This window comes from Apis florea, unplaced genomic scaffold, assembly GCF_048593485.1.
Source record: "Apis florea isolate Af1SG1 unplaced genomic scaffold, ASM4859348v1 contig_2350_pilon, whole genome shotgun sequence".
Classification (NCBI taxonomy): Eukaryota; Metazoa; Arthropoda; class Insecta; order Hymenoptera; family Apidae; genus Apis; species Apis florea.
This window is the reverse complement of record NW_028256565.1, coordinates 818,925-843,700: the sequence shown is the minus strand read 5'-3', so window position 1 is coordinate 843,700 and position 24,776 is coordinate 818,925. Positions and strand designations below refer to the sequence as shown.

Genomic DNA, 24,776 nt, shown 5'->3' with positions numbered 1-24,776 from the left:
ATTGTAATTAGTTAAGTAAATGCTTATTTTAATATAGTTGATTTAAAATTACAAATATTACAAGTGTGATATTTTATACATATATACATATCATCAATATTTTTTCTATTCGTATGTTAAAATGATGATAGAAAATCACAGTATCTTTTTAAAAACAAATTATTTAATTAATTCTTTTTATTATTATTTATTTTATTTATTATTTTTTTATTAATTATTTTTTTTTCTTATTTCTCAAACTTCTACGAACAGATCCTAGGAAAAAAATAATATTAATTATGACTAATTAAATGATTATAACTATTTTAATATAATATAATATTTATATATAATATTTATATATAATATACATATAATATACAATAGTTATATAATATTAATATACAATACCTGCTTTAGATGTATTACATTTTTTATTATTACGAAATGTATTAATTAATGGATAAAACATAGCTGGCATTCTTTCGAAACATTTAAGCATTGGAGTTGGTATGGTTTTATCCAATGGAATCCAAGGAGAATTAGATAAAGTATGAAATTGTTCACCATAAATTGTATGCATATCAAGAATATTTTTTCTGGAAATAAAAATTATTAAAAATAACTACAAAGTAAATAATACTTATTCTAAATCAAAAAATTTAAATAAATAAATTTGTAATAATATATTTTAAATCATTTACCCTGGATTTTCTGCTACTTTAAAAACAGTAGCGAATGCTCCATTTCTTACTGTATGTCTCATAATATAATGTCCTGAAGATAAATTTGTAAGAGATTGAATAACATTATGTAAAATTACTAAAGAATCTTCGACTTTTATATTAAAAAGTCTCTTGATTTCGTTATTTATAGACATTGCTGTGCGATATTCTATTTGCAATATTTCCGATGTTTTTGCAGATATTCGAACTAAAATAAATATTATATGATATGATATTTGCAATATTAGGATAAACATTTTTACATTTATTATTCAATGCTATTATAATGTCTTATTACTACTAATTTAATAGGAATTAATTCAATATATTATAATATACAGTATATTATGATCAAAATATTCTTTTTTAAAACTTACTTTTAATATATATAGATTTCTTATGTTTTAACTTTAATTAAATCAATATTTAAATTATATTTATATATATAAATTATGTTTATTATATTATATATTATTTATTATAAATAATTTACCTCGTGCAAGCGATGTATTAGGTCTAAAAATTAAAGATATCCATTGTTTCAATGCTTCTTCTAATGTTACAGCTTCAGCACCAAAATCAACTTGATGCTCTAATTTTGGTGTTAATAATAACAATCTTTCTATTTTATTTCGTAAAATCTACAAAAATAAATTAGAAAAAATAACGTAAAAAAATGTTGTATTATTTTTTAAAAATATTTATTATTAAGTTACAAAAATATTAAATAGTATAGCATATACAGACCTCAAATCCATGTGTTTTTGTTCGAACTAATATTTTGTATTCTCTGGTAATATTTTTCATTAATTCATTTTGTTCTGTAAGTTGTCCAATGGTAAATAATTTGTATGATACATTATCTTCTATCATTTCAGAGCATTTATTTTCTGTACCTATTCATTTATAAAACTAATTACTTTTAATATTTTTTATTTTTTTTATTTTAATAATAATAATAATAATAATAATAATAATAATAATAATTGTTATAAACATTATGTTTATCATAACATATAATAACAACAAACAATAATAATAATTATTAAAGAAATTAATAATTTTTAATAAAAAAACTTTTAATAAAAAATTTATTTGATAATTGATCACTTTTATAACTAATTTATAATTTAAGAAATATATTAGTATATATAGATATTAAAAAATTTTACCTTCATTATTCATAGAAGCATTATAGAAATTAGATGTGTTATATAAATATTCTTTATTATTTATTATGTCAGAATTTACATTATTTTTAATATCTTCTTCTATTAAAATTTCTTCAAAGTTTTTATTCTTTTCTGACATATTTGAAAGTGATTCATTGTTAATTTTTGTTGAAATACTTTCATATTTTTCTTCTAATTTTAATAATTCCTCAGAATTAATATCTCCAAATATATTATCATCATGTTCTTCATTACTATTACTATAATTGAAATTTGATTATAATATAATCAAAGAAAAGAATAAAATTTTTTAAGAATAAATTTTTATCTTACTTGTTTGAAGGTAAACGTTTTGTATGGAAAAAGAAATATTTAAGAATGTATTTATATACCCAAGTATTTTTTTCTGGTATAGTACTAGCAACTGGTGGTGCTGGTTTATCTATATAGATAATATTTTTATCATTATGTTTTTTTATTATAAAAGGTAAAATCCATGAGTTTGAATTTGTTGGTCCAATATTATTTACCAAACACTTAAGGCCACTTGATGAAATTACTAAATCCACATTATTACTTTCAGCCAATTTTTGACAATTTACATCTTCGCTTACAGGTAATTTATAAGAAAATAAAGACTTATTGGAATTAGTTTGATTAGAAGAAAATCTTTTTTGTAATTGTTCTGAATTTATTCTCAGCATACATGGTTTAGTGAAAGTTGGTAACTCTATCTTTTGTAATGTACCCTATAAGAACTTTGTATTTAAATTTCAATGAAACATAATATATAATATTATATTCCAATTATATTTATATATCACATGCATAGGTATATAATATTTTATTACTTACTAGTTGTAAACAGTTAGAAATAAATGTTATATCAATATTTTTGTCTGCTACAAATGGAATACTTGTTACTTCGGTATAATATCTAGGTAATTCATAAATATATTGTAATTTTGATTTCCAATGTAAATTTATATAATCTTCACATGTAATTTTGAATGATCTTTCATGCCATTTGCTTTTTGCAAACTCTAAAAATTCATCTTGTTCTTGAGATATTATTTGTTTCAAATCCTATAATATAAAATTACATATCATAAAGAATAGTAGTGCATGTAATTCTATATTAGAAAAATTACTTCAATAATTTTGTATGATTTATTTTATATATTTTATATACCATATATTTTTGTAATTCTTCTCTTTCTCTTCGTGTTAATTTTGGTTTACCAGATTTTGAAAATCTTAATAAGACTCTTAAACACATTGCTTGTTGTTCTTTGTTTAATTGAGATTTCTTAGGAAACTTAAATATTGATTTAACAATACCAGGTACATAACATTTCACTTTATTTATTTGTTTAGATTCACATTCTTTTTCTCCTTCATTTATCTCAATGTCATTATTACCTTCTTCATTTAAATCAGGATCAACATCTTTGATCAAATTGATTTTAACATTTTGATAATCTTCTTCAATATTTTTAAATGGATCTGTAAAATTTCCAGTCATAATCCTATGCATCACACTTTCTTTTTCTAATCTTTCTTCATTAATAAAAGTATTATCTATTATGTCTTCTAATGGACAATTCCTGTTAAATTAATAATTATAAATATTGTTTATTTTCTATTAAATAAAAGAAAGAAAGAAAAAATAATTATCTTAGTAATTTTCATTAATTAAAATATAATTTTTAAACAATTTAGGTTATTTAAAATACTCCAATTTTTTGTACTTACCAATCGATATGTAAAAATCTATCCATAACTAAGAAATTAAATTAAAACTGCGTTTTAAATATGTTTTTAAATCATATTATTATTATAGATTTTATTACATATCTTATTTGATATTATGTGAAGTTTCATTGAATTATTATAATCATTAATATGATACTAGTGTTTATTTTTCAAATGAATGTCAAAATAAAATTGACTACATAATTGGATTTAAAAATTCTATTAAAGAAGTCACTTGTTTTTTTTTCAAGAATTTATAATCAAACAATGACAGCTGTATTTATTTTGTTTCCCAAATTTATCGTTATAAGATTTTGGAAATTCTTGACACAAGCAATTGATATTTTTCACTTTATCTGTGGTTACAGTCACGCGCCAAGAACAAGTATAGACAAGGAGAGCAAATAACGGGAGAAGAACATAGATAGAATAAAAATATAGAAATCAGCGACATCTCCAGAGACATTGCAAATGAAACACATAAAAAAAAAGATAAAAGATAATGGAAGAAAGATAGAAATAGAATAAAAATTCACAGCGCCATCTCTTGAATATTAAAGATATTTCTTTTAAGAATCATGTTTTTAAAAGCGCTCAAAAGATGATGCTGATTCATAATTCTTATTCTACTTTATCCTATCTTTAAAAAAATGTTTTTAATATTTCAAAAACAGCGCTGATAATCAATTCGTATTTTATTTCTATTTTTTTTTACAATTTTTTCCTTTCTATGTCTATCCTCTCTCTTTGCCTTTTTTGTCTATATTAGTTCTATAAAAATGCACTCCAATATTTGATTAATTTTATTGTTTCTTTTATATATCGTAAGATATATATATACATATATTTTATAAATAATTTTTTCAAATGTAGATATAGATATATTTTATAAATAAAATATGAATATATTTTATGAATAATGAAAATTTTTCTACAGTTTTCTATAAAATATTTTTATATATTTATTTATTAGATATAATAATTCAATGTGAAGTATTAAAAGTATTAAAAGTTTTTTGTGAATATCTCGAAAATTAAATTCAATCGCTTATATATATTACATAATATAGATATGTTAGAATACATATAATATACATATAATAGAATACATATTCTTATATATATAATACATATATAAAGAAAAAGTTGATTAAAATTTTTATTCTTTACAATATATTTAAAATTTGATAAAAAGATTGGAAAATACAAGAAAATATATGCTTCTTTATATTTGTCTACATACTTCTTCCATATTAAACGATATTAAAGGCTTTACAAATTTCTTGAATTCATCTAATGGACACATCTTATCACAATTAGGGAATTCAAGTACTCGAATATTATCCTTATTTTTATAAAGCATCTGTGAACAATAATGATAACAATAAATTTAATTGTAAAAATAATATAAATAATAATAAATAAAAATTAATTTTGAAAAGTTTTGATTTTATGTGATTTTTTTAATCATTTTTATTAATCACATCTTAATTTCAAAAATAATATCCTGTATCAATTTATTTTTTATAGAAAATATGTTTTTACCTGAACGTAATATTCATTATTGTCTTCGTGTAATTCAAACATCAGGCTACTACCAAAGTAAGGAATTTCATTGTCGAAATTATCCAAAGCAGAAAGTATATATGCGATATTTATATCATGTGCCGCATACATAAACGCTTTTCGCGTATCGTTTTTGCTGATATAATCATTAACATGATTCAACCATTCGCGAATCCATATTCCTGTCGAGTGAAACAATTATTAATAATATAATAAATCAAATGAAATCGATGAATTATATTAATATTTAGAATTTTTTTATTTATCAGTAAAAATAAGAAAAAAATGACAACGAAATTTAAATTTACCAGCTAATATTTGCTTCGATTCTAGAGTACGAATACTAATCGAAATGTCGTATACAGCTAATTCTTCAAGTTTCCCGGGAAAAACTGATTTCGTCCATTCTGGTAATTCTAAACCAATATCTTTCTAGAAAAAATTATTTCTATTTACGTTTTTTATATAGATAAAAAAATATGTTAATTATTTTCAATCTTTTTCAATTAATTTAATTTTTTTCAAAAGTTGAAAAGATACCTGCTCGAATAAATATTTATATAATATAAACACTCTTAATTGCGTGATATTACCACCTGTGTGTTCCGACAAATATTTATAAATATCTTTATTATCTTTTTCAAATTGTATCACATTTTCGTCTGTTTCTTCCACTATGTTTCTCAATATATGAAATTTTGAAGAATATCGAGTGTTATAAAGGCAGTCCATGGCAATTGGCATTGTCCATATAGGTATAGGTTGCCAATTCAAATCTGGATTCCACCTAAAATGAATTTTCATGAAATTACAACTTGTAATTGTTGATTCAATTTAGAAGAAAAAACCTTTGTATTTTGGAAGGTGGATATAGTCCAGTTGCCACGAGTTGTCCACTCATTACAGTTCTATCTATTTTATCCGAGCGAAACCAAATCTTCTTTTTCGTGTAAATTTCTCCCAAAAAATCTTCGTATCTTTCTCGAAAGAATTGGCCAACTTGATACATGGTCATTTTACCAACCTACGTTGGTAAATAAAATTAAAATTTGTCTACGATTAATTCGTGTTATTTAATCGAATTCGTTTCTTTTTATATATAACATTTGCAAGAATTAAGATCATGCAAATTAATTATAATCACATAATGATTATACAAAAAATGATATTACACGTACATTTGTTAAATCTCCTCGTCCCACCGGCTCGTAAGTACAATTAATGTAAGGATCGTTAGGATAAAAAGTGATATTCGATGGCGTTTTGTTTCCATGTCTGAATACCGTCTGTATAAGTTTCAGTTCTGCCAAAGATGCTCGACAACAAAGGAGGCAAATGATGAATCTTAAAGTCCATATGGTACCTATCGTTCTAAAAGCAATCGAAATATAATTTAACAAATAAATTTGTGTATAGCTTTATTCAATTTCACTAGATGTAATCATGATTTATATATCACGTATATTAAACTAGAAAAGATTCCATATAACATTTTCTTTCTATTTTTATTAAGTGAATCTTGCTAATTTTGTCATATTGATAATTATATTACAAAATCTTACCGTGTGTTGAATATACTTTTATTTCGTTCGAGCAACGTTCATATGTTTATAGTAGACAAAACTACGAAGAATTGGTATTTTAAAATACGAAAAAATCTAATGTCAACGCATTTTATACGGGAATTTATTTAACTAACGATAGGCTATCGAAAAATATCACATTATAATCGAATACTTTGCTTCATTTTTTTTACCAATACAAAATAATCTAAAAAACAAAATTGAAAATGAAAAATTGAAATAAAAATTCGAAAACGAATCGATATATACTATATATCAATATATACTCTACACTACTGTAACATTACTGTTGTTTCGTAAATATTCTTGTCTTATATACACTATTCGTTACATATATACACATTGAACTTATGTTTTATGTATGACACATGTTAACTTGATAATTATTTTACAAATATTGATATTCAGAAATGTACATATTATTATAATTTTGATAATATTTGAATAATGATTTTAGAAAGTATATTATAATATATACTCTAGAAACGAATTTTATTAATCAATTTCTATAAGCTTCATTTATTGTTTTATTCTATTCATACAATGAAAAATATTGATACGATATTTTTAGAAGAAGATGCACTGCTATCTATAAACAATGTCATTCACTTGTAATTTATTAATGTTCAAGTTTTTAAAGTATTTCCATTATTCATTACTCTCAATATTGAATTTTTTAGAGATAAATCATTAATGAAATATGGTATGTATCGAAAAAATTATTAACTAATAGTATTATACTTTATCTATACACAAATAAAAGACATTAGCATTACATTATGGATAATTGTTAAAAATATTTTTCCGTTCCTGTTTTATTTTTACATTTTGATCAAATCGTAGGATATTTACGCGTATTTATGGAAGAGAAGATTACAATGTTTATACACTTTTGATCGTATGATGAAAACATGAGTATCGAATTTCAACTGTTGTCTGCTTTCGCGTGCCGAGAATAATATAAATGTATATATACGTGTGTATATATATATATATATATATATTAACGTTAAAGTAGAGATGATTCGCTTGTATTATTGGCCTATATAGCTATCCGTGCAAATCGAATTAATTCTAATATGTGCATAGTCATATTCGCTATTGTTTATTGTTAGAAACATATAAAAATTGTCATATAATCATTTTGATAATCATACAAAATTATTTTAAAAAGAAATCGAACAATTTCATCGATATACTCGGTGGTGAAAGTTGAATCGTATCGTTTTGTGTCAAACGTAATACTATATATACGCAAATTTTTCGGTTAATGTGCATACTCGACGTCGATTTCGCATTTTATGTCAAAATGACGAATAATAAGTGTATATATAATGAAAGGATAAGCCAATGGTAAGATATTACTTTTTTCAAGAGGATGATTATAAAACGTGATGTCTACTTACATGGAAGAATTATTTTAAATGATTAAATCCGTGTATGTAATTCGTTGTTTTATACTTTTTTTTTTTCAACACTTAAGAAAACAAAAATCGGTTATAAAAAAGACACAAGTAATTTATATGTTCAATGTAAATTAATATAAGTTACCGAATTACAGATACGATTGGAAAAAATAATACGTATGAACATTAGTCTAGATTAAAACTGGAGATCATCTCGAAAGTTGGTAAGTTGACACTGGAAGAAAAATTAACGTAGAAGGGAATTCCTACGCGTCATATACGTACCTCTTTTTCCGACTTGATTATTAACAATCAAGGAAATTAAAATTTCTTAAATTTATGACGCTACCGAATTTCGCGTAACTTTATCACGTATTATTACGTATTATTTTTCCAATTTTTTTTTTCCAAAAAAAAGAAACGGGAGTAATTCCTTATAAGCTATATAATACTTCAAGATTCTATTACACAGACATGATAATTAATCAATTATCTAGTTTTGAATCACTTCTTGAATTATTTGATTTTTATTTAAATTGAAAGATATATTAATATAATAATTCTTATAATTTTCCTAATAATTTGATAAAAATTTAATTTTGATTCACGATCGAAGTATTTTAATTTATCGTGATTACTAATTGTCATATAAATTAAATTTACTGAAAACGTGTTTCGTTTCGTTGAAATTAGCAAGCGCATCGTCTCGTGTAATATCATCTCATGTATTTTGTGAATTATTGTGCTCTTATCTGCATATTGCATACAATGGAACAATAACGACAAGTACTGCGTAAAAAAAAAAAAAAAAGGAAAAAGAAAAAAATTGCAAACTGAATCATACGACATGTTGATGATAATTTGTTGAGAAGACGTTTCACCTTGTACACAAATATCGCGTTATTTTAAAATTGTTTCGAAATTAATGTTCAGAAAATGAACGGATCCGAGGATAAAGTCGGGGCTTTGAATTCGTTGGAAAAGTGACTGATTTATGTAAAAACCACGATTCTTTAAATGTGATCGCAAGACGCAATTTTTATTCTTTTTAAGTAGCAAAAAACATCACGTGAGGCTGAACGTTGCGAAAGAGATTTGCACCACGGTAGGGAATAATCATTGTCAATAATGTTTCAGTTAAGAGAAGATTATTATAAAGAACGTTATGACTCTACAGCTTATTTTAAATTGAATTATTTCGAGGGAAATAAATAGGAAATTAATATAATATTTTTTCTTTTGTGAATCAATTTTATTTATTATCTTTTATCTCTTTTAAATATTTGATTTCGTCTATATATACACATGTATATAATATATAGAAATATTTCACGCATTGTATACAATTATATATATTTAAGATTATTAAATTCTTAAAACGAAATCAAACATTGAGCATACAAAGTAATATATATATATATATTGATTGGAATGATGGAAAACGATTATTATATAATAATAATAATATATAAATAATAACAATATAAAATTGGCTGATATACAATATATGTTTAATAAATATATATTCAAGTACCGTAACATATTTTTTTTTTCTATTGTAACTGTACTTTGATTAGAAATAAATAATTCATTAAATCAGAGGTGCATTAAGTACTATTTGGATTGAAAAGATTGCGTTAAAAAAAAAAATAATAATAATTACACATAATAATATAAATATCGTTACACATTTAAATAAATTTGAATGTTTCGAATGTTGACCAATAATTAATATTTGGGATATAATATAAATAATTAAGTTATATAAAAAATAATTAACTATTTGATTCGTGTCAATATTCATTCATGCATATTCAGTACATGTTCATATGCAAAAATTTTTATGCATTATGTCATCTTACAAGTAATGTCGTTATATATATATATATATATGTGTGTGTGTAAAATGTACGTATATGCACAAATTTTGCAATATATTTTTATAACCAACGTAAAATTAGAGAATCAAGTATTCCCTGTATCGCTTTAAATAAATTTACACGTATAAACTTTTTTTTTTTTGCGTTTTGCGTGATAAACATGATCGAAAACATTTGTGAAATAAGCAGTAAACGACTGCACTTTTTACAATCTGAATACAATGATAATTATGATAAAATGCTCATTTGCATTTCTTGGTTAATATAATGTTAAATATTTTAAAAGTTAAATAGAAGTTTTAATACTAAAATAAAAAGTTTGAATTGAATTTTAACAATAATACTGTTTTTAACTAAAAAAAAAAAAAAAAAAAAAAAGCAAATTAGCCGAATAATACTGTAAGTGGATATAAATGAAAAGGTAGCATGCATTACTTATAGGATGACCTTTGAACATAGTTAAAGAGATATGAATCACATTCTTTGTATTTTTTTTTTCTCGTATCGGATTATCGATAAATAATTAATAAATAATTAATATCAATTAGATGATAAATTCATTTAACTATTTCAAATTCATTCATTCATGTAAAGTAAATACTTTAAACACATATTTCATTTTCTTTGTGATTGATAAATTAATTAATTCCCCCATAATAATTATTTATTCTCACTACCCGCTATCCTTATTAAATTCAACTTCACGAAATCTAATTCTTCGATCGACAAATTGTTTGCCAACGTGTCGGTGAATCTTTTATCGCAAATCATCTCTTCGTTCGATGGTATCACGTTCTCTATCAATTGTAAATACTTGTACAAAGGGCAAAGTACTTCGCAGCCGGGTAATCGAAGTTCTTTCGCTTCACACGGGATACCCAAGTAGTAAACGATCTGCAATGATATTAATCGTTAATTAAAAATGCAGGAGAAACAAGAATTAAAGAAGCTCGAATAAATGAAATAATTCGTAAATATGATTAATTTGCTTCGAGGTATAATCCTCAAATTATTCGAACAGTTTTCAATATCTCGATATATTTCGTTATTCAGCATCGTAATTAACTTATTGATAATAATTGAGATGATATATTTTTAGCATATGGCTTAGGATCAATGTCCATAACAATATCATAAATTGGCCACTATCGAGGTTGTAGGTTAATTTATAAGATATGCCTTTAAAAGTATTGTTCTCTATATTTAAAAAATATAGATATCGGTTTATGCACGATTCATCACGTACCTTTACGTAGTGAGTGCCTTCGATATTGTGAAGTTCCACTATAATAGAACTAGAATATTCGGGAACGTGAGGATAATAAAGTTCAAGAGCGTGTAAGACAGCAGCGATATTACTTTCATGTCCACTGAACAAGTATATCTTTCGCTTTTTCTTTTGCGTACCCGATACCACGTCTAACATATGCTTGGTGAATATTCGAAGAAGCGGACCTAAAATGCGACAACACGATAAAGTGATATGATATTTTATATTAGAATTGAAATTTTTCTTTTTTAAAGAAACAGGAATATGAGATTGAAAGATTGATTGTGCAAAATCAATGAATCCGTGGAATAACAGTAATAATGAAATTATAACATTAGTTGTGAAATTCGTATCGTAGTAAAAAAAAAAAAAAAAACTAACAATTGAAACTTAAAACAAGAAAAAAAAAATAAAGAAAAAAGATTAAAACTTAGTAAGGAAAAAGATCATCAAATTACCTCCATAAAGTTTTTTCAACAAAGGAGTCGAATTGGTTATGTTGTATGCAAATACCGTCGCATCGAATAATTCTCCTCTCGGGAATATATTATTTGTCCAAGATGGCAGAGTAAGACCGTAAGATTGTTCGGCCATCAGTGTATGATAGATGTAATAATAATCCCATGGCGTAGTGATATTTTTTCCGGTCCACTCTTCCAATTTTTTCTTCAATTTGTCATATTTCGAGAATTCGTACTTCCCACGCGGCGATTCCAACACTCTCTCAAATTCGATCGTAAATCTGCGAAAACGAGAGAATTACGATTGAAATCAAGGAAGTTAAGGGGAAAATTTTTTCAAAACATTTTTATACTTCAACTTACAACAAACAATCCTCTGGCAAAAAGATATTGTCCTCGTAGCGGCGCAAATATTTCGTGGCGATCGGTTGCCAGTTCAGATCTTCGTTCCATTGTTGCAATTTATTTGGCGGGTAGAGCGCTGCCAGTACGAGTTGAAGAGATATTTTCGTCCTATCGTAGAACGAACTGAGAGCCGAGACAGACTCTTCCGTGTAAATGTCTCCCAAAAAATCACCATATCTCTCTCTCAAGAATTGTCCCAATTGATATTCTCGCATTTTACCTGACTAAAATAACAGTGTTGGACATTAATCCAGTTGAAAAAGTAAGTTAAAAATCTCGAATAAAGTCACTTCAAGTAATTGCTCGAATATAATTGATCCGTTTTTCGTATAACCTCGACCGTTTGTCGTTACAATTATTTTATTATTGTTTTACATTAATAATATAAATATTATAATAATATTATATTAACAATATTATTATAACAATATAAATTATTGAAATAACTTATCGAACTAATTTTATTCGTAACTTCAACTATTAAATTTTCATATTTAGACAAATTGTAAACAGATAAATCGAGTTTAATCGAGGATCAAAATTGAATTCTTAAATTTTAATATCAAGAAATACATTTTTTTTTACATCGAGCTTAAGCTTAATTTGAGGGAAACAAAGTACTTACGTTAGTCAGTTCGCCACGCTGCAGTGGATAAAAATCATAATACAAGTAAGGATCTTTCGGATACATTTCGTTTTTCTCATCGGGTATCCTATCGCCGTGCCGGAATATCTGTGAAATTGTACAATCGACATGTAAAATTGAATTACAGTTTTTATTTTTTTGTTTCCAATTCCAAACAAACGACAGTGTCACTTATTTTTTTCTAGATTTTAAAAAATTCAATTCGACGAAGCTCGAACGAGTATCTTGCGATCGAAAAATTTTAAATGTAAATAAATTCGTTGTTGATTACTCACCACATTTATTTGTTTAAGTTCCGCTTGGACGCCAACCACCATCGCCAAAATCGCGATTACACTCATCGATGAGAATTTTTTAAGAACGATACACGAAGCCATCATTGTTCCCATTCAACCTGAAATCAAGAAAAAATTTCGAAATGAAATTTATTCCATTTATCAAAAGATTAATTTTCTCGAAGCGCAAGCAAGATAGAAGAACACACAAATATCCTCTAAATCTTTTATCCGAGCCGTTTATCGCGATTTTAAATTAAATCGATAATCATCTTCTATGACAATTTTATAGATTCATTTTATCGTTTGTTGATAAAAAAAAAAAAAAAAAAAAAGAAAAAGGCAAGCTTATAAATTAAATGGTAAATAGTTGCACGTGTAAAGCATTAATTGATACGTAGAATGAAATATAACTTTGTACGAACAGTTACGTATAAATGTTAATTTTCAAGTGTACACTATTATACGCTTTGAGGAATATAAGATAACGATTAAATGAAAAAAAAAAAAACTAGTATCTATTTTATATGTAAAACCTATAACGATGGTGAGAAAATTTCCATGAAATGTTTTCCGCATCAGAAATTTACCGTTAGGTACGGGGTAATAAAGTAAACGACCCATTTAACCAATATTTAGTGACAACATGAAATTTCCTAAATTTTCAAGGAATATTTTTATCTTTTCTTTCCACCACGATTCGTCCATTATTATTTCTCTACGTTTATTAATTTTTTTTTTTTTCTTTCTCTCTAACGAAATATCAAACGAGATATATATATATATATACGAGACATTCGATTCTTAATTTTACAAAATTTAATAGAGATTAATTGTAAGTACATTAAGCACTGGTAACTTTTTTTAACACCAACAATGAAATCTCGATTACGTTCAATCACTGATCCTTTTGATCACTTTTTGAATAAATTACACTTGTTCCACTTGGTCTTTTGTAAATATTTTGAAATAATATCGATTTGTGCAGATAAGCACAAAGATTGAATTTAAAAATTTAAATCATTCGGTAAAGATCTGGAAAAAGGCGCGATAAACCGATCCGTTTTATCTCTGCGATGATTATTTTATTATCATCGCGATAAAAAAAAAAAAATAGAAATTTATCTATTTATTTGTCGTTAAAGCGAGTTTTTAATTTACATACATAATTTTTATCCGATCCGTTTCCACGAGGAACAAAGAAAGAAAGAAGGAAAAAAAGAAAGAAAGAAAGAAAGAAAGAAAGAAAGAAAGAAAAAAGATCGTCGAACGGAAACAACTAAACGCGGGGATAGGATTCTGTTGTATTTATACCACTTGTAATTGCTATTGTCTCCCGCAATTTTTCTTCTACAGTTGAAATAGAACTTACGTTTGCACTGTTTAAATGGATACCTATCGTAATAGCTCGGTGACAAGCAATTAATAATAGTGAAGTATCGATTGTGAGACAAGCCGGTGAAATACTGGCCATGTTCCCTATGTGCAAATGATTTTAAAGGAGAGTAACACGTCAAACGGACATATCTTTCTCCGGAATGGTTTCTCAATCGTTCGATTTCGGTGCCGTTCGAACGTGCATAAGTAATGCATGCACGAAATGGAAGTCCCCGTTTTCTTGATCTATGTCGTGCGCATGATATAATTGCCCGCAAAAAAAAAAAAGAAAGAAACGATAAGAAAAGCCGTATTAGAGGTTACTTTTCGAAATTCTAACGCGATATGTGTACGAACGATGACCTTGCCACGAGCTGTGTCATTAAAATATACATCATGGGAATTATCAAGATCGGTAAGTATGAATATTAACATAACGCAACGAAAATTTCCTGTTAGATTATTCATTTCTTTCGCTTCCTTGTCTCTTTCCCTTTTAATTGCCGCGTGTGCATAATTGCACATAATGTACGTATATTTTTCTTAATTATTCGATACGTATTAAATGGAACGTAGCCAAGCCATTTGGCAAGGAAAAAAAATGAAGAAGAAATATTTTCTTTTTTTCTTTTTTTTTTTGGAAGGACATCCAATCTTTGCTCCACGAGTATATTCGACGCAAAGGGGAGGGAAGGTGATGGTGGTGGGAGGGGGAGGGGGGGAGAGATTCTTCGTTAATTAATTATCGCTATTCTTGGACTTTTAAAAAGTGGTTTATCGCCTCTTTGAAATCGATCATGTACATAAAAGTGTACAAAGAAAATTTCAACAAATTGAATAGTAGTTTTTATTAGTTCGAGTTAATGAAGTGGTGGTGAATAATGGATAATACACTTATCGGCAACTATTGTATTCGTAATGCGTTTTCAGCGTTATAAATAAGCGAGGGGCCATTAAAAATCTTTTCGAATCGAAGAAGGTAATAAAAATTTTAAGATGCATCGAACCCCGAATGACTCGTAAATTTTCATTTCGCGCGTAAATAGTATCCACTATTTACTAAATCTAAATCTAAACATCTTCGGATCGTTTTTTTTTCTTTTTCTTTTTTTTCCTCGCGAAATTTGAAAATTTATTTATCTGTCCAATCGTTACGTACACACACATCTCGTAGCTTTAGCAACAGGCTTGGCAATTATTCAGCAATTTTAATTAATGTGCTTTTTCACGATAAATAGATACTAATGACACACGGCAGATAAAATTCCCGGAATGACACGTGATTTCTATCGAATTCGCAACTCCTTTTCCAGATCCACTTAATCGAACAAATTCACTTAATTAAACGTAACGATCGAGTATACAACATAACAATACATTCACGATAATTAGATTGTGTTTAGCTTGTGAATGAGAGAAAAAAAAAAAAAAAAAAATTACCGTACATATTACGCGATATTATTTATTACGCGAGCGCGAAGAAGAGTTGAAATAAATTGAAGAGATTACGGAGAGACTTCTAATTTACTTGGAAATTCGAATAAATCCAAATTTCTTTCTCTCTCTTTTTTTTTTTCTTCAATCGCGTGTTATCAATTAACTCCCATTTAATTGTTTTTTGATACAGGTTATTTCGTTTTTTATATCGACCAAATGTAAATATAATATGTGTACGCTTTTATCGTTTGATTCCAAAAATAACTACATCGCATAAAGAAAGGAAAGAATTATGTATTATTATTACATTATATGTACACGAGTTGGATATTTTCGAAAATTCAGAGTTGATGTATTTTTCTATTTAAAAAGAAAAAAAAAACAAAGAAGGAAGGAATGATATTACTTCATTTGTATATTTTTTTTCCAAACGTAAAAAAAAGAAAAAAATATTTAAAAAATCGAAACATGGTTGCAACAATAATTTTTGATTTTGGACAATGATAATTTAAAAAATAACGATTTCTATGGCAAAATTAAAAAAAATATCTATCTGTAAAGTCCTAAAAAATAAAAATTTTCTGATTTTTTTTTTTTTTGCATCATTGCAAACAATAAAGCTAAAGTGACACGTAAAAAAAAAAAAAAAATTTTCAAAATTCGTAAATAAATGTTTTTCCACTCATCGTTGCAAACAATAAAGCCAGAGTGATATGTAATAAAAAAAAAAAAAAAGAATTTCAAAATTCGTAAATAAATTTTCGAAATTACACGTGTCACGCAACACGTGTCGATACAACATTACAATGCATGCACAATACGCGATCTACGTAAAAGACAAATTAACAAAAAAATTCCAACACGCTCGACTCCTACTAATTAGATCGATATTTATTAAGCAAATTAAAAATATTCCAGCAATCCAAAAATATCTCTGAACTTGTGCAAAAGCTTCGCGATATTCAAAAAAAAAAAAAAAAATAAAAAAAAATCGAGAATTTACACGGAAAAATTGGTCTGGACGCGGATCGGACGAACTTACATAAACTATACGAGGAACGAACGAACGAATACGAAACGAGTGATGTAGCGGTGTGACTGACATTTGACGTACGAATGAGACAGAGAGAGAGAAAAAATCATTAATTTCCTTACGAGAGCAAAGATAAATCGTCGCCTTCCTGATTTCCTTCGCTAACTAATTACGACTAGCGTCTACGGAATTATAGTATTATTGCGAGACTGTAATTTGAACGTTACGCGAAAGAAAATCCGATGAATAGAGAGAAGAAAAAAAAAAAAGAACTGTTGTTATGTATCGTAAAAATAAAAATACGCACATTTATTTTCCTTTTAAATTGTTAACACAAGGAACGTAATATAAACATAAGTAACATATATATATATATATCAAGAGGTTTAAAATTATATATATTTGTGTATGATTATTTTATTCATATGTATGTAACAAAGAAGTATTCTCTTCCTTCTTTCTCTGTTTTCAGTTACGGTGAATAAAAAAGTATTTGCCAAGTAAATTTATAAAGAATAATTCTCCAAAAACGAGAAAAAACGTGAATTCGATCGAAAAGATATACAGCGATACAAATAACTTGTGTGACGGGTAAATATCGCATCGTATGGAAAAGACAAACGAATCTTACCTCTTCGCCTCGAATCGAAATACGAAATTTGTCACTGAACTTGTGATTAAATGATACACGGGCGATATATATATGTATACATGTATATATATATATAATACACACACATATGTATCGAATTTATATTACGTTCAAGCGTCGACCAAACGTTACATTTCTCTCTCGAAATATGAAAAAGTGAAACTCTAAGCGCTTACGTCCGAATTTAAGTGTCTCAGTCTTGTTGATAGCTTATTGTATACTTAATGTTATACACAGATTCAACTGTTCATATCTCAACAATTATTCGACTAGTGGCTCACGATACAATCGTTAAATTTGTGGTATAAATCTGAGTATAATGCTCTTAAATTGAAAAAGGAATTATTCGGTTGCACCGAGAATAAATACGCATAATTTGATGGAAGAAAAGAAGTGACGTATACGTGTGTATGCGTATACGATAGATAAAACTGTACAGTGTGTGCATATTACATGTAATATGTATTTATCACGTGGGCCGAAGTGAAGCGATGAATTTCTCATTTGACGTAAATTCTCGATAAAGATAATTAAAATGATGTATCCCCCGTCTCGATCTTAACGGATGTATATATATATATATGTTAAATAATGTTAATATACCCGTTATTGCCGCGAAACGTTTCGATGCGTGTTGAATACGTGGTCGCGTGTTTTATCACGTGAACACCATCCATGAAACCTGAAATTTGTCGATGATAAGGTTTCACGATTTATGATATCACCGTTTATGTCCGACTGATACAAAACGAGTTTATAGAAACCGGGTTAATGATACGGAAAAATGATCAGAGCAAAATAGTTACTTTTTTTTTCTTTTTCTTTTCCTCGTTCTATAAATTTTCGATTATTCGATTACACAGATTAATTTATTTAAAAATCAGAAACGAGTTCGAACGAGAATGAAACTAATTTAGTTGAGTGGATAAAAAAAATAACACGAATTAATTTTATTCAATAATTGTATTCTCTGATATAAACATTAAACTCGTTGTTTGATTTTATTAACCCTTAGCGTTTCTCGAGTACTGCTTACCAGCAATTCCGGCACATTTTCGAAGCAGAGCATAACCTAAGATAAAGGAAGTCTTATTTTGAACGGAAAAGATTACGCGAATGCATTTGATTTTATTTATTTTATAAATATACATTTTCCTATTGTAAATAAAAGATAAATTTTAAATTTTGTAATTTACCATGGTATGATATCTTTGATAACAATCTTCCATGTGCATTCTGGGTTTACTTAGGCAAGTGTCACAGTATTTACTTGTTTGATGTCTGCCATAGAAATTGATGTACAAGCTCTTCTTCTATCGTGACGAAAATCTCCTACGAGTTGATCGACTAAAATTTTTCTATACTATAAGTGTAAGTCAATTTTTATTGTGCTGTACAGTTTTATAGAGAATGTATGAATTGATTATTGATATCTCCATTCCCCAAAAAAACATTTTTCCGTCACCATTCTATCTGGAATATGTAATTATTCCGTAACATCATGCCAGTCTTGTAACAAATCTTCGCTTTCACTTTCAATAATTCTTATTCTCTCGTCTCTTTGATAGTATAATTTCGCTACTGCTAGTTGAAGTGTCAGAATCATAACCAACATTGTCTTCCACAATGTCTTTTTAACTCTTCAAAATTAAAATACGTCTTTAGTATCACTCAGCTCTAAATTCTCATCATAATATTTATTTTTCTCCATGTTGCTAACCATAGAAAAGGTCAAAAAATAGTTTAATCGTAATGGTACAGACTTAGCACGTTTTAACTACAGATAACAATTGCTAACGTCGACGATAGCGTATGCTAAAAACATTTGGCTCCGCAGCGGAGTCTATAGAGCGTTAAGAGTTAATATTGCGTTTTATATTGTTGAAAGAGTTTGAAAGGAAATGCAATGACAATATCTTTTAAACATCGCACAGAAAATATATAATATATAAATACATAAAATATTTATATAAAGAATCTCTAATTGCACATTTAACGAATAATAAATAACGAGGAAAATAATATAAAAATCAAAGATGGAAAAAATATCGAATAAAACGATATTTAATATCTTATTTATCAGAAGAATAAAAATTTAATCGTACGTGATTAACTTAAATTAACGAAATAAAAAAAAAAATAGCAAAATATCATAAAAGCAATTAAAACAATTAAAAACGTTCTTATCGTGAATTCTAACCCTCTTCTTTTTCAGATTATCAGATTCGTGTGTATACAATTCGAAATATCAAGTACTCGAAAAACAATTAAAACAATTAAAAAAACTTATTGTTAATTCTAATCTCTCCCAACATTATCGTATAATGTACAATTCGAAATATCAAGTACTTGAAAAAAATTAAAAACGTTCTTATCGTGAATTCTAACCTCTTTCTTAAGATTGTCATATTCATATATGTACAATTCGAAATATCAAATATACGAAAAAAAGCAATTAAAACAATCGTTTTAATCGTGAATTAACTCCTCCCTTAAAATCAAATTCAGTATATTAACGAAATAAAAAAAAAATGAGGAAATAACATCATAAACTCGAAATGTACACGAAAAAAAAAATTAAAACAATTAAAAATGTTCTTATCGTGAACCTCTTCCTTTTCAGATTATTAGATTCGTACAGTTCGAAATATCATAAATTCGATATATCAAGTACAAAAAAGCAATTAAAACAATCAAAAACTTCGTTTTTATCGTGAATTCTAACCTCACCCTTAAAATTAGATTCGTATATTAACGAAATATAAAAAAAAAAAAAAAAAATGACGGAATATCATAAATTCATACGTGAAAAAAAGCAATTAAAAACGTTCTTTAATCCGTAAATTCCAATCTTTTCCTTAAAAATCATTGGATTCGTATATCAACAAAATAAAAAAGTAAAAAAAAAATGGCGAAATATCATAAAAGCAATTAAAACAAATAAAACGTTCTTTCCGTAAATTCAAATCTCTCTCTTAAGATTATCAGATTTGTACACGTACAAATATATTGACAAGTGTATTAATGAAGTAAAAAAAAAAAAATGAGGAAATAACATCATAAATTCGAAATGTACACGAAAAAAAAAATTAAAACAATTAAAAATGTTCTTATCGTGAATTCTAACCTCTTCCTTTTCAGATTATTAGATTCGTATAATGTATAATTCGAAATATCATAAATTCGATATATCAAGTACAAAAAAGCAATTAAAACAATCAAAAACTTCGTTTTTATCGTAAATTCTAACCTCACCCTTAAAATTAGATTCGTATATTAACGAAATAAAAAAAAAAAAAAAAATGACGGAATATCATAAATTCATACGTGAAAAAAAGCAATTAAAAACGTTCTTTAATCCGTAAATTCCAATCTTTTCCTTAAAAATCACTGGATTCGTATATCAACAAAATAAAAAAGTAAAAAAAAAATGGCGAAATATCATAAAAGCAATTAAAACAAATAAAACGTTCTTTCCGTAAATTCAAATCTCTCTCTTAAGATTATCAAATTTGTACACGTACAAATATATTGACAAGTGTATTAATGAAGTAAAAAAAAAAAATGAGGAAATAACATCATAAATTCGAAATGTACACGAAAAAAAAAAAAAAAACAATCGAAGCAATTAAAACCGTACTTACCGTCGAGTTTCAATCTCTCCCTTAAGATCATCAGATTCGTATATGTATACACAATTATATCTGAAACACGGTTACGGATACGAACAAAAGAAAAGAAGAAAAAGAAGAGAAAAAAAATGACAGCGAAACGATTTTATAACATCTTTTGATTGCCAAGCTTTACTGGTGAGCGAACTGATTGCCAGATATACAAAAACCCGACAACAGATCATCGCCCGCGATAAGTTTGACGATTTCACGCGAAGGTTACCGATTAAATTTATACGTGTTGATGCTCGGAGACAAGTACACTTTTATCTGATCGCTATCGTCACACCAAGAAGTAGATGCGGTTATCACGAAAAGTAGAGATCAAGTATCAGCGTCATTGTTGTATCGTGATTAAGAAGAAAAAAAAAAAAAAAAAAAAGAAAAATATTAATACGCGGATAATTGAAAAAAAAAAAAAAACACTGATCGGTGAATAATCCAAAGATCCGTCCATCGGTCCAGTAATTGTGCAACTTGTATATACGGAAGCAAACTGAGTATGTTGTATCGATTGGCGAGATTTAAATTAATAAATAATAGATAAAAAGTGAGTGAAAATAAATTGTGAAAATAAATTTTTCGTACGGGAACGAAATTATTTGTTAGATTGGAAAAATTCGAAGAGAAAATTGGATATTACTTACTCCGCGTTTCTTTCTCCAGAAAATTTATACTTGCGTCCACTTGGATCTTTTATTCATTAAATGAATAGATTCTTCCTTTACCCGTGTCTCTTTTTTCATCCATGTTTTTGGTTTTTCTGTTTTAGGAATTTCTATCGAGAAACAAAAATCGAAGGAACAGTTGAAAATGATTCTGCCTCTGTTGACCGTCGTGTATACCTCGATCGGTTTTGTCGAATGTATCCCGGAATTGGAATTAGTACAGATCGTAAGAAACGATGTGTTTCAATTGACAAGAAAGAATATCCGTTATGAAACATGTTTAATATTATCCGTATCGAAATTCGTTTCAGGTATTCGCTCATAAAACGTACGCTCCAATTTCGGAATTGATAAACGGCAACGAGACGAGTTTACCGCACAATTTAACTTACGAACACTTTAACACAGCTTCGATCACCATGCCCAAAGTAAGTTCAATCCCTTTACGAAGATACGTGATGAATTGTGAATGTATTTAAAAAAAAATATATATATATATATATATATATATATATATATATATTTATATATAATGTTAATTTAATCAATACATATCACAAATTATAATATATATACATTTTTTCGAATAAATATTGACATTGATAAGATAAAATTTCAGCGAATCAAATTTTTAATTTTAATATCGTGCAATTTGATGTAATCGAATAACATAATGCAAAAAAGAATACATCTAGCTTTAAACGAAACGTTGAAATATTTGATTGATGTAACAATATTTCAACAATATTTTTTCAATTCATCATCGTATGTGTATATATACATATATGGTAATTTACGAACAAGTCAAACTTTCGATTCATTTTTACTCAACAGATCGGTATGCTTAACATGTACAATCTAGGAGTCCATTTACGGACGGTATACGACGAATTTCTCGGTGAGATTTACATGCAAGAAACGACGAAAATGCAAACGGCCGAGTACCCGTTGTCCATGTTAGCCGGCCAATTAGTGAATGCAGGCCTCTGGCCTCCGGCGAAACAGCAAAGATGGAACGCCGATATTAATTGGCAACCGATACCTATAGGTAGTTTTGTGTGTGTGTGTGTGTGTGTGACAGCAGCAACAGACAGCAACACACACACACACACACACACACACACACACACACACACACACACACACACACACACACACACACACACACACACACACACACACGAGAGAGAGAGAGAGAGAGAGAGAGAGAGAGAGAGAGAGAGAGAGAGAGAGAGAGAGAGAGAGAGAGAGAGAGAGAGAGAGAGAGAGAGAGAGAGAGAGAGAGAGAGAGAGAGAGAGAGAGAGAGAGAGAGAGAGAGAGAGAGAGAGAGAGAGAGAGAGAGAGAGAGAGAGAGAGAGAGAGAGAGAGAGAGAGAGATTACTCAAATGTATTAATTTTATAACAGATTACATACCAGCGCGCGAAGATATATTACTACTCGGCATACAGTGCCCAAATTTTATCCTCGAGACGGGGAAAGTATTGAATGTGTCACGTGTGCGGGAAAAAATATCGCAGCATTTACCTTTGTTCGATTACATATCGAACCACACAGGGATGAATATTCGACTACCGTCGGAAGTTGCTTTGTTGTATTCTGTTTTCGAAACGAAGGTAAGGAAAGGAAATTTAAATTGTTGATTTAATCTCGTTGAAGAATATCATAAGATATTATATATAATATATTATAGTGAAAAGTTGATATTATTGCAGGCCGATTTAAATCAATCGCTTCCATATTGGGCGCGGGATATCTTTCCCAATGGGGGAATGTATAACGTGTCGTTGCTCGAATACGATCTCCTTTGGGAAACTCCTTTACAGAAGAAATTAAATGGTGGGGCAATCGTGAGAGAGATCTTAGTGAATTCGTTGATGTATATGAGGGGGGACGTGTCGAGGAAACGAAAGCTCATGATGTACAGCGGGAACGAAAGAAACATCGTGAGCGTTTTGAAGAGCTTAAATTTGTGGTCACCGCATATTCCTAACGAGGCAGCATCCGTGATTTTTGAACTTTATTTTGACAACGAAACGGAAATTCATGGTGTAAAGGTGTGTAAGTTGAAATTAAAATTAATTAAAATTAACGAAACGATGATGAAATGGGATTGAAAATGAGATAAATAATCATCGTACGAATTAAAATATGTTAAAAGAATAATAATGGAAAATGTATGTGTTATCGTTTCAGATTAATTATTACACGGGAGTAGATGGTATCACCATTCCTTTGAAAATACCAAATTGCACCGAAATATGTCCAATTAGGACATTTTTATATTCGATAATAGATATTTTACCTGAGAACACGCAACGATTGTGTCATTGTGGAAAGATTGATCTTTCTGATCCGAGTGTGATAATCAACGATATCGTTTATAGTAGATCTGTTTCTCATACATTACAAAATATCATGCTTCTTATTTTATTAGTAATTACTTTGTTCGTATAATAATAAATTTGTATAAATGAATGTAATCTCATTGCAAATAATCGAATAATTCACACACGTGTGAGAAGACTAAAAAAAAAAGGAAAAAAAAAAAATACAAAAAAATAACAATTTGCACTCGTATTAAAAATATGTTTATATTTTTATATCATTTCTTTCTCACTCTCTCTCAGGTTAAATAATTTTTAATAATTGAAATCTCAATATTTTTAATAACAATTTATTTGATTATATTTAAAATTCGTATGTATAAAATACAAATTATTCATTAATTATTATTTAAATTATTAATAAATTATTTGTTGTTTATTAAATTATAATTTAAAAATTTCAATAAAAATTAGATAAAAAAACAATTA

At 27.3% G+C, this 24,776-nt stretch overlaps 4 protein-coding genes and 2 long non-coding RNA genes across 26 annotated transcripts; 2 read left to right on the top strand and 4 right to left on the bottom strand.

Moving 5' to 3' along the window:
* Positions 1-7: 7 nt before the first annotated feature.
* Positions 8-4,083, bottom strand: LOC100864561 (uncharacterized). Its single transcript, XM_031918366.2, has 10 exons — positions 3,632-4,083; positions 3,069-3,483; positions 2,732-2,962; positions 2,210-2,625; positions 1,877-2,136; positions 1,452-1,600; positions 1,198-1,345; positions 684-912; positions 391-578; positions 8-255 (listed from the first exon to the last, which is right to left on the bottom strand). Exons 1-10 carry the CDS (start codon positions 3,655-3,657, stop codon positions 215-217), a joined length of 2,103 nt encoding a protein of 700 aa, XP_031774226.1. The 5' UTR covers positions 3,658-4,083; the 3' UTR covers positions 8-214.
* Positions 4,084-4,568: 485 nt separating this feature from the next.
* On the bottom strand, positions 4,569-9,290 carry LOC100864441 (venom acid phosphatase Acph-1). Of its 11 annotated transcripts, none has more exons than XM_086904282.1 (8): positions 9,068-9,290; positions 8,187-8,257; positions 6,376-6,568; positions 6,046-6,221; positions 5,738-5,984; positions 5,506-5,629; positions 5,177-5,379; positions 4,569-4,994 (listed from the first exon to the last, which is right to left on the bottom strand). In XM_086904282.1, the coding sequence occupies exons 4-8, from the start codon at positions 6,210-6,212 to the stop codon at positions 4,857-4,859; spliced, it is 879 nt and encodes a 292-aa protein (XP_086760408.1). In that variant the 5' UTR covers positions 6,213-6,221; positions 6,376-6,568; positions 8,187-8,257; positions 9,068-9,290; the 3' UTR covers positions 4,569-4,856. The 11 variants fall into 11 exon arrangements, with proteins under 11 accessions (XP_086760408.1, XP_086760407.1, XP_086760402.1 ...); XM_086904281.1 differs by having other exon boundaries at positions 9,031-9,178; XM_086904276.1 differs by lacking the exon at positions 8,187-8,257 and adding an exon at positions 6,760-6,967 and having other exon boundaries at positions 9,031-9,137.
* A 126-nt stretch (positions 9,291-9,416) lies between these two features.
* Acph-1 (venom acid phosphatase) lies at positions 9,417-14,605 on the bottom strand. Of its 6 annotated transcripts, none has more exons than XM_012490224.3 (7): positions 14,496-14,605; positions 13,124-13,242; positions 12,828-12,935; positions 12,161-12,426; positions 11,795-12,078; positions 11,313-11,521; positions 9,417-10,960 (listed from the first exon to the last, which is right to left on the bottom strand). In XM_012490224.3, exons 2-7 carry the CDS (start codon positions 13,235-13,237, stop codon positions 10,727-10,729), a joined length of 1,215 nt encoding a protein of 404 aa, XP_012345678.1. In that variant the 5' UTR covers positions 13,238-13,242; positions 14,496-14,605; the 3' UTR covers positions 9,417-10,726. The 6 variants fall into 6 exon arrangements, with proteins under 6 accessions (XP_012345678.1, XP_086760395.1, XP_086760394.1 ...); XM_086904269.1 differs by having other exon boundaries at positions 14,438-14,509; XM_086904268.1 differs by lacking the exon at positions 14,496-14,605 and adding an exon at positions 14,289-14,394.
* On the top strand, positions 12,313-13,751 carry LOC147658078 (uncharacterized). The gene is made up of 2 exons (XR_015290989.1): positions 12,313-12,464; positions 13,142-13,751. It is a non-coding gene; the product is annotated as an uncharacterized LOC147658078 (long non-coding RNA).
* Positions 14,478-24,773, top strand: LOC100869745 (venom acid phosphatase Acph-1). Of its 6 annotated transcripts, none has more exons than XM_086904261.1 (7): positions 14,478-14,915; positions 22,066-22,187; positions 22,273-22,389; positions 22,796-23,009; positions 23,368-23,576; positions 23,676-24,017; positions 24,157-24,773. In XM_086904261.1, exons 1-7 carry the CDS (start codon positions 14,846-14,848, stop codon positions 24,415-24,417), a joined length of 1,335 nt encoding a protein of 444 aa, XP_086760387.1. In that variant the 5' UTR covers positions 14,478-14,845; the 3' UTR covers positions 24,418-24,773. The 6 variants fall into 6 exon arrangements, with proteins under 6 accessions (XP_086760387.1, XP_086760392.1, XP_086760391.1 ...); XM_086904266.1 differs by lacking the exon at positions 14,478-14,915 and adding an exon at positions 15,459-15,479; XM_086904265.1 differs by lacking the exon at positions 14,478-14,915 and adding an exon at positions 16,136-16,223 and having other exon boundaries at positions 22,069-22,187.
* Positions 18,567-19,439, bottom strand: LOC147658077 (uncharacterized). The gene is made up of 2 exons (XR_015290990.1): positions 18,819-19,439; positions 18,567-18,694 (listed from the first exon to the last, which is right to left on the bottom strand). It is a non-coding gene; the product is annotated as an uncharacterized LOC147658077 (long non-coding RNA).
* Positions 24,774-24,776: the final 3 nt, after the last annotated feature.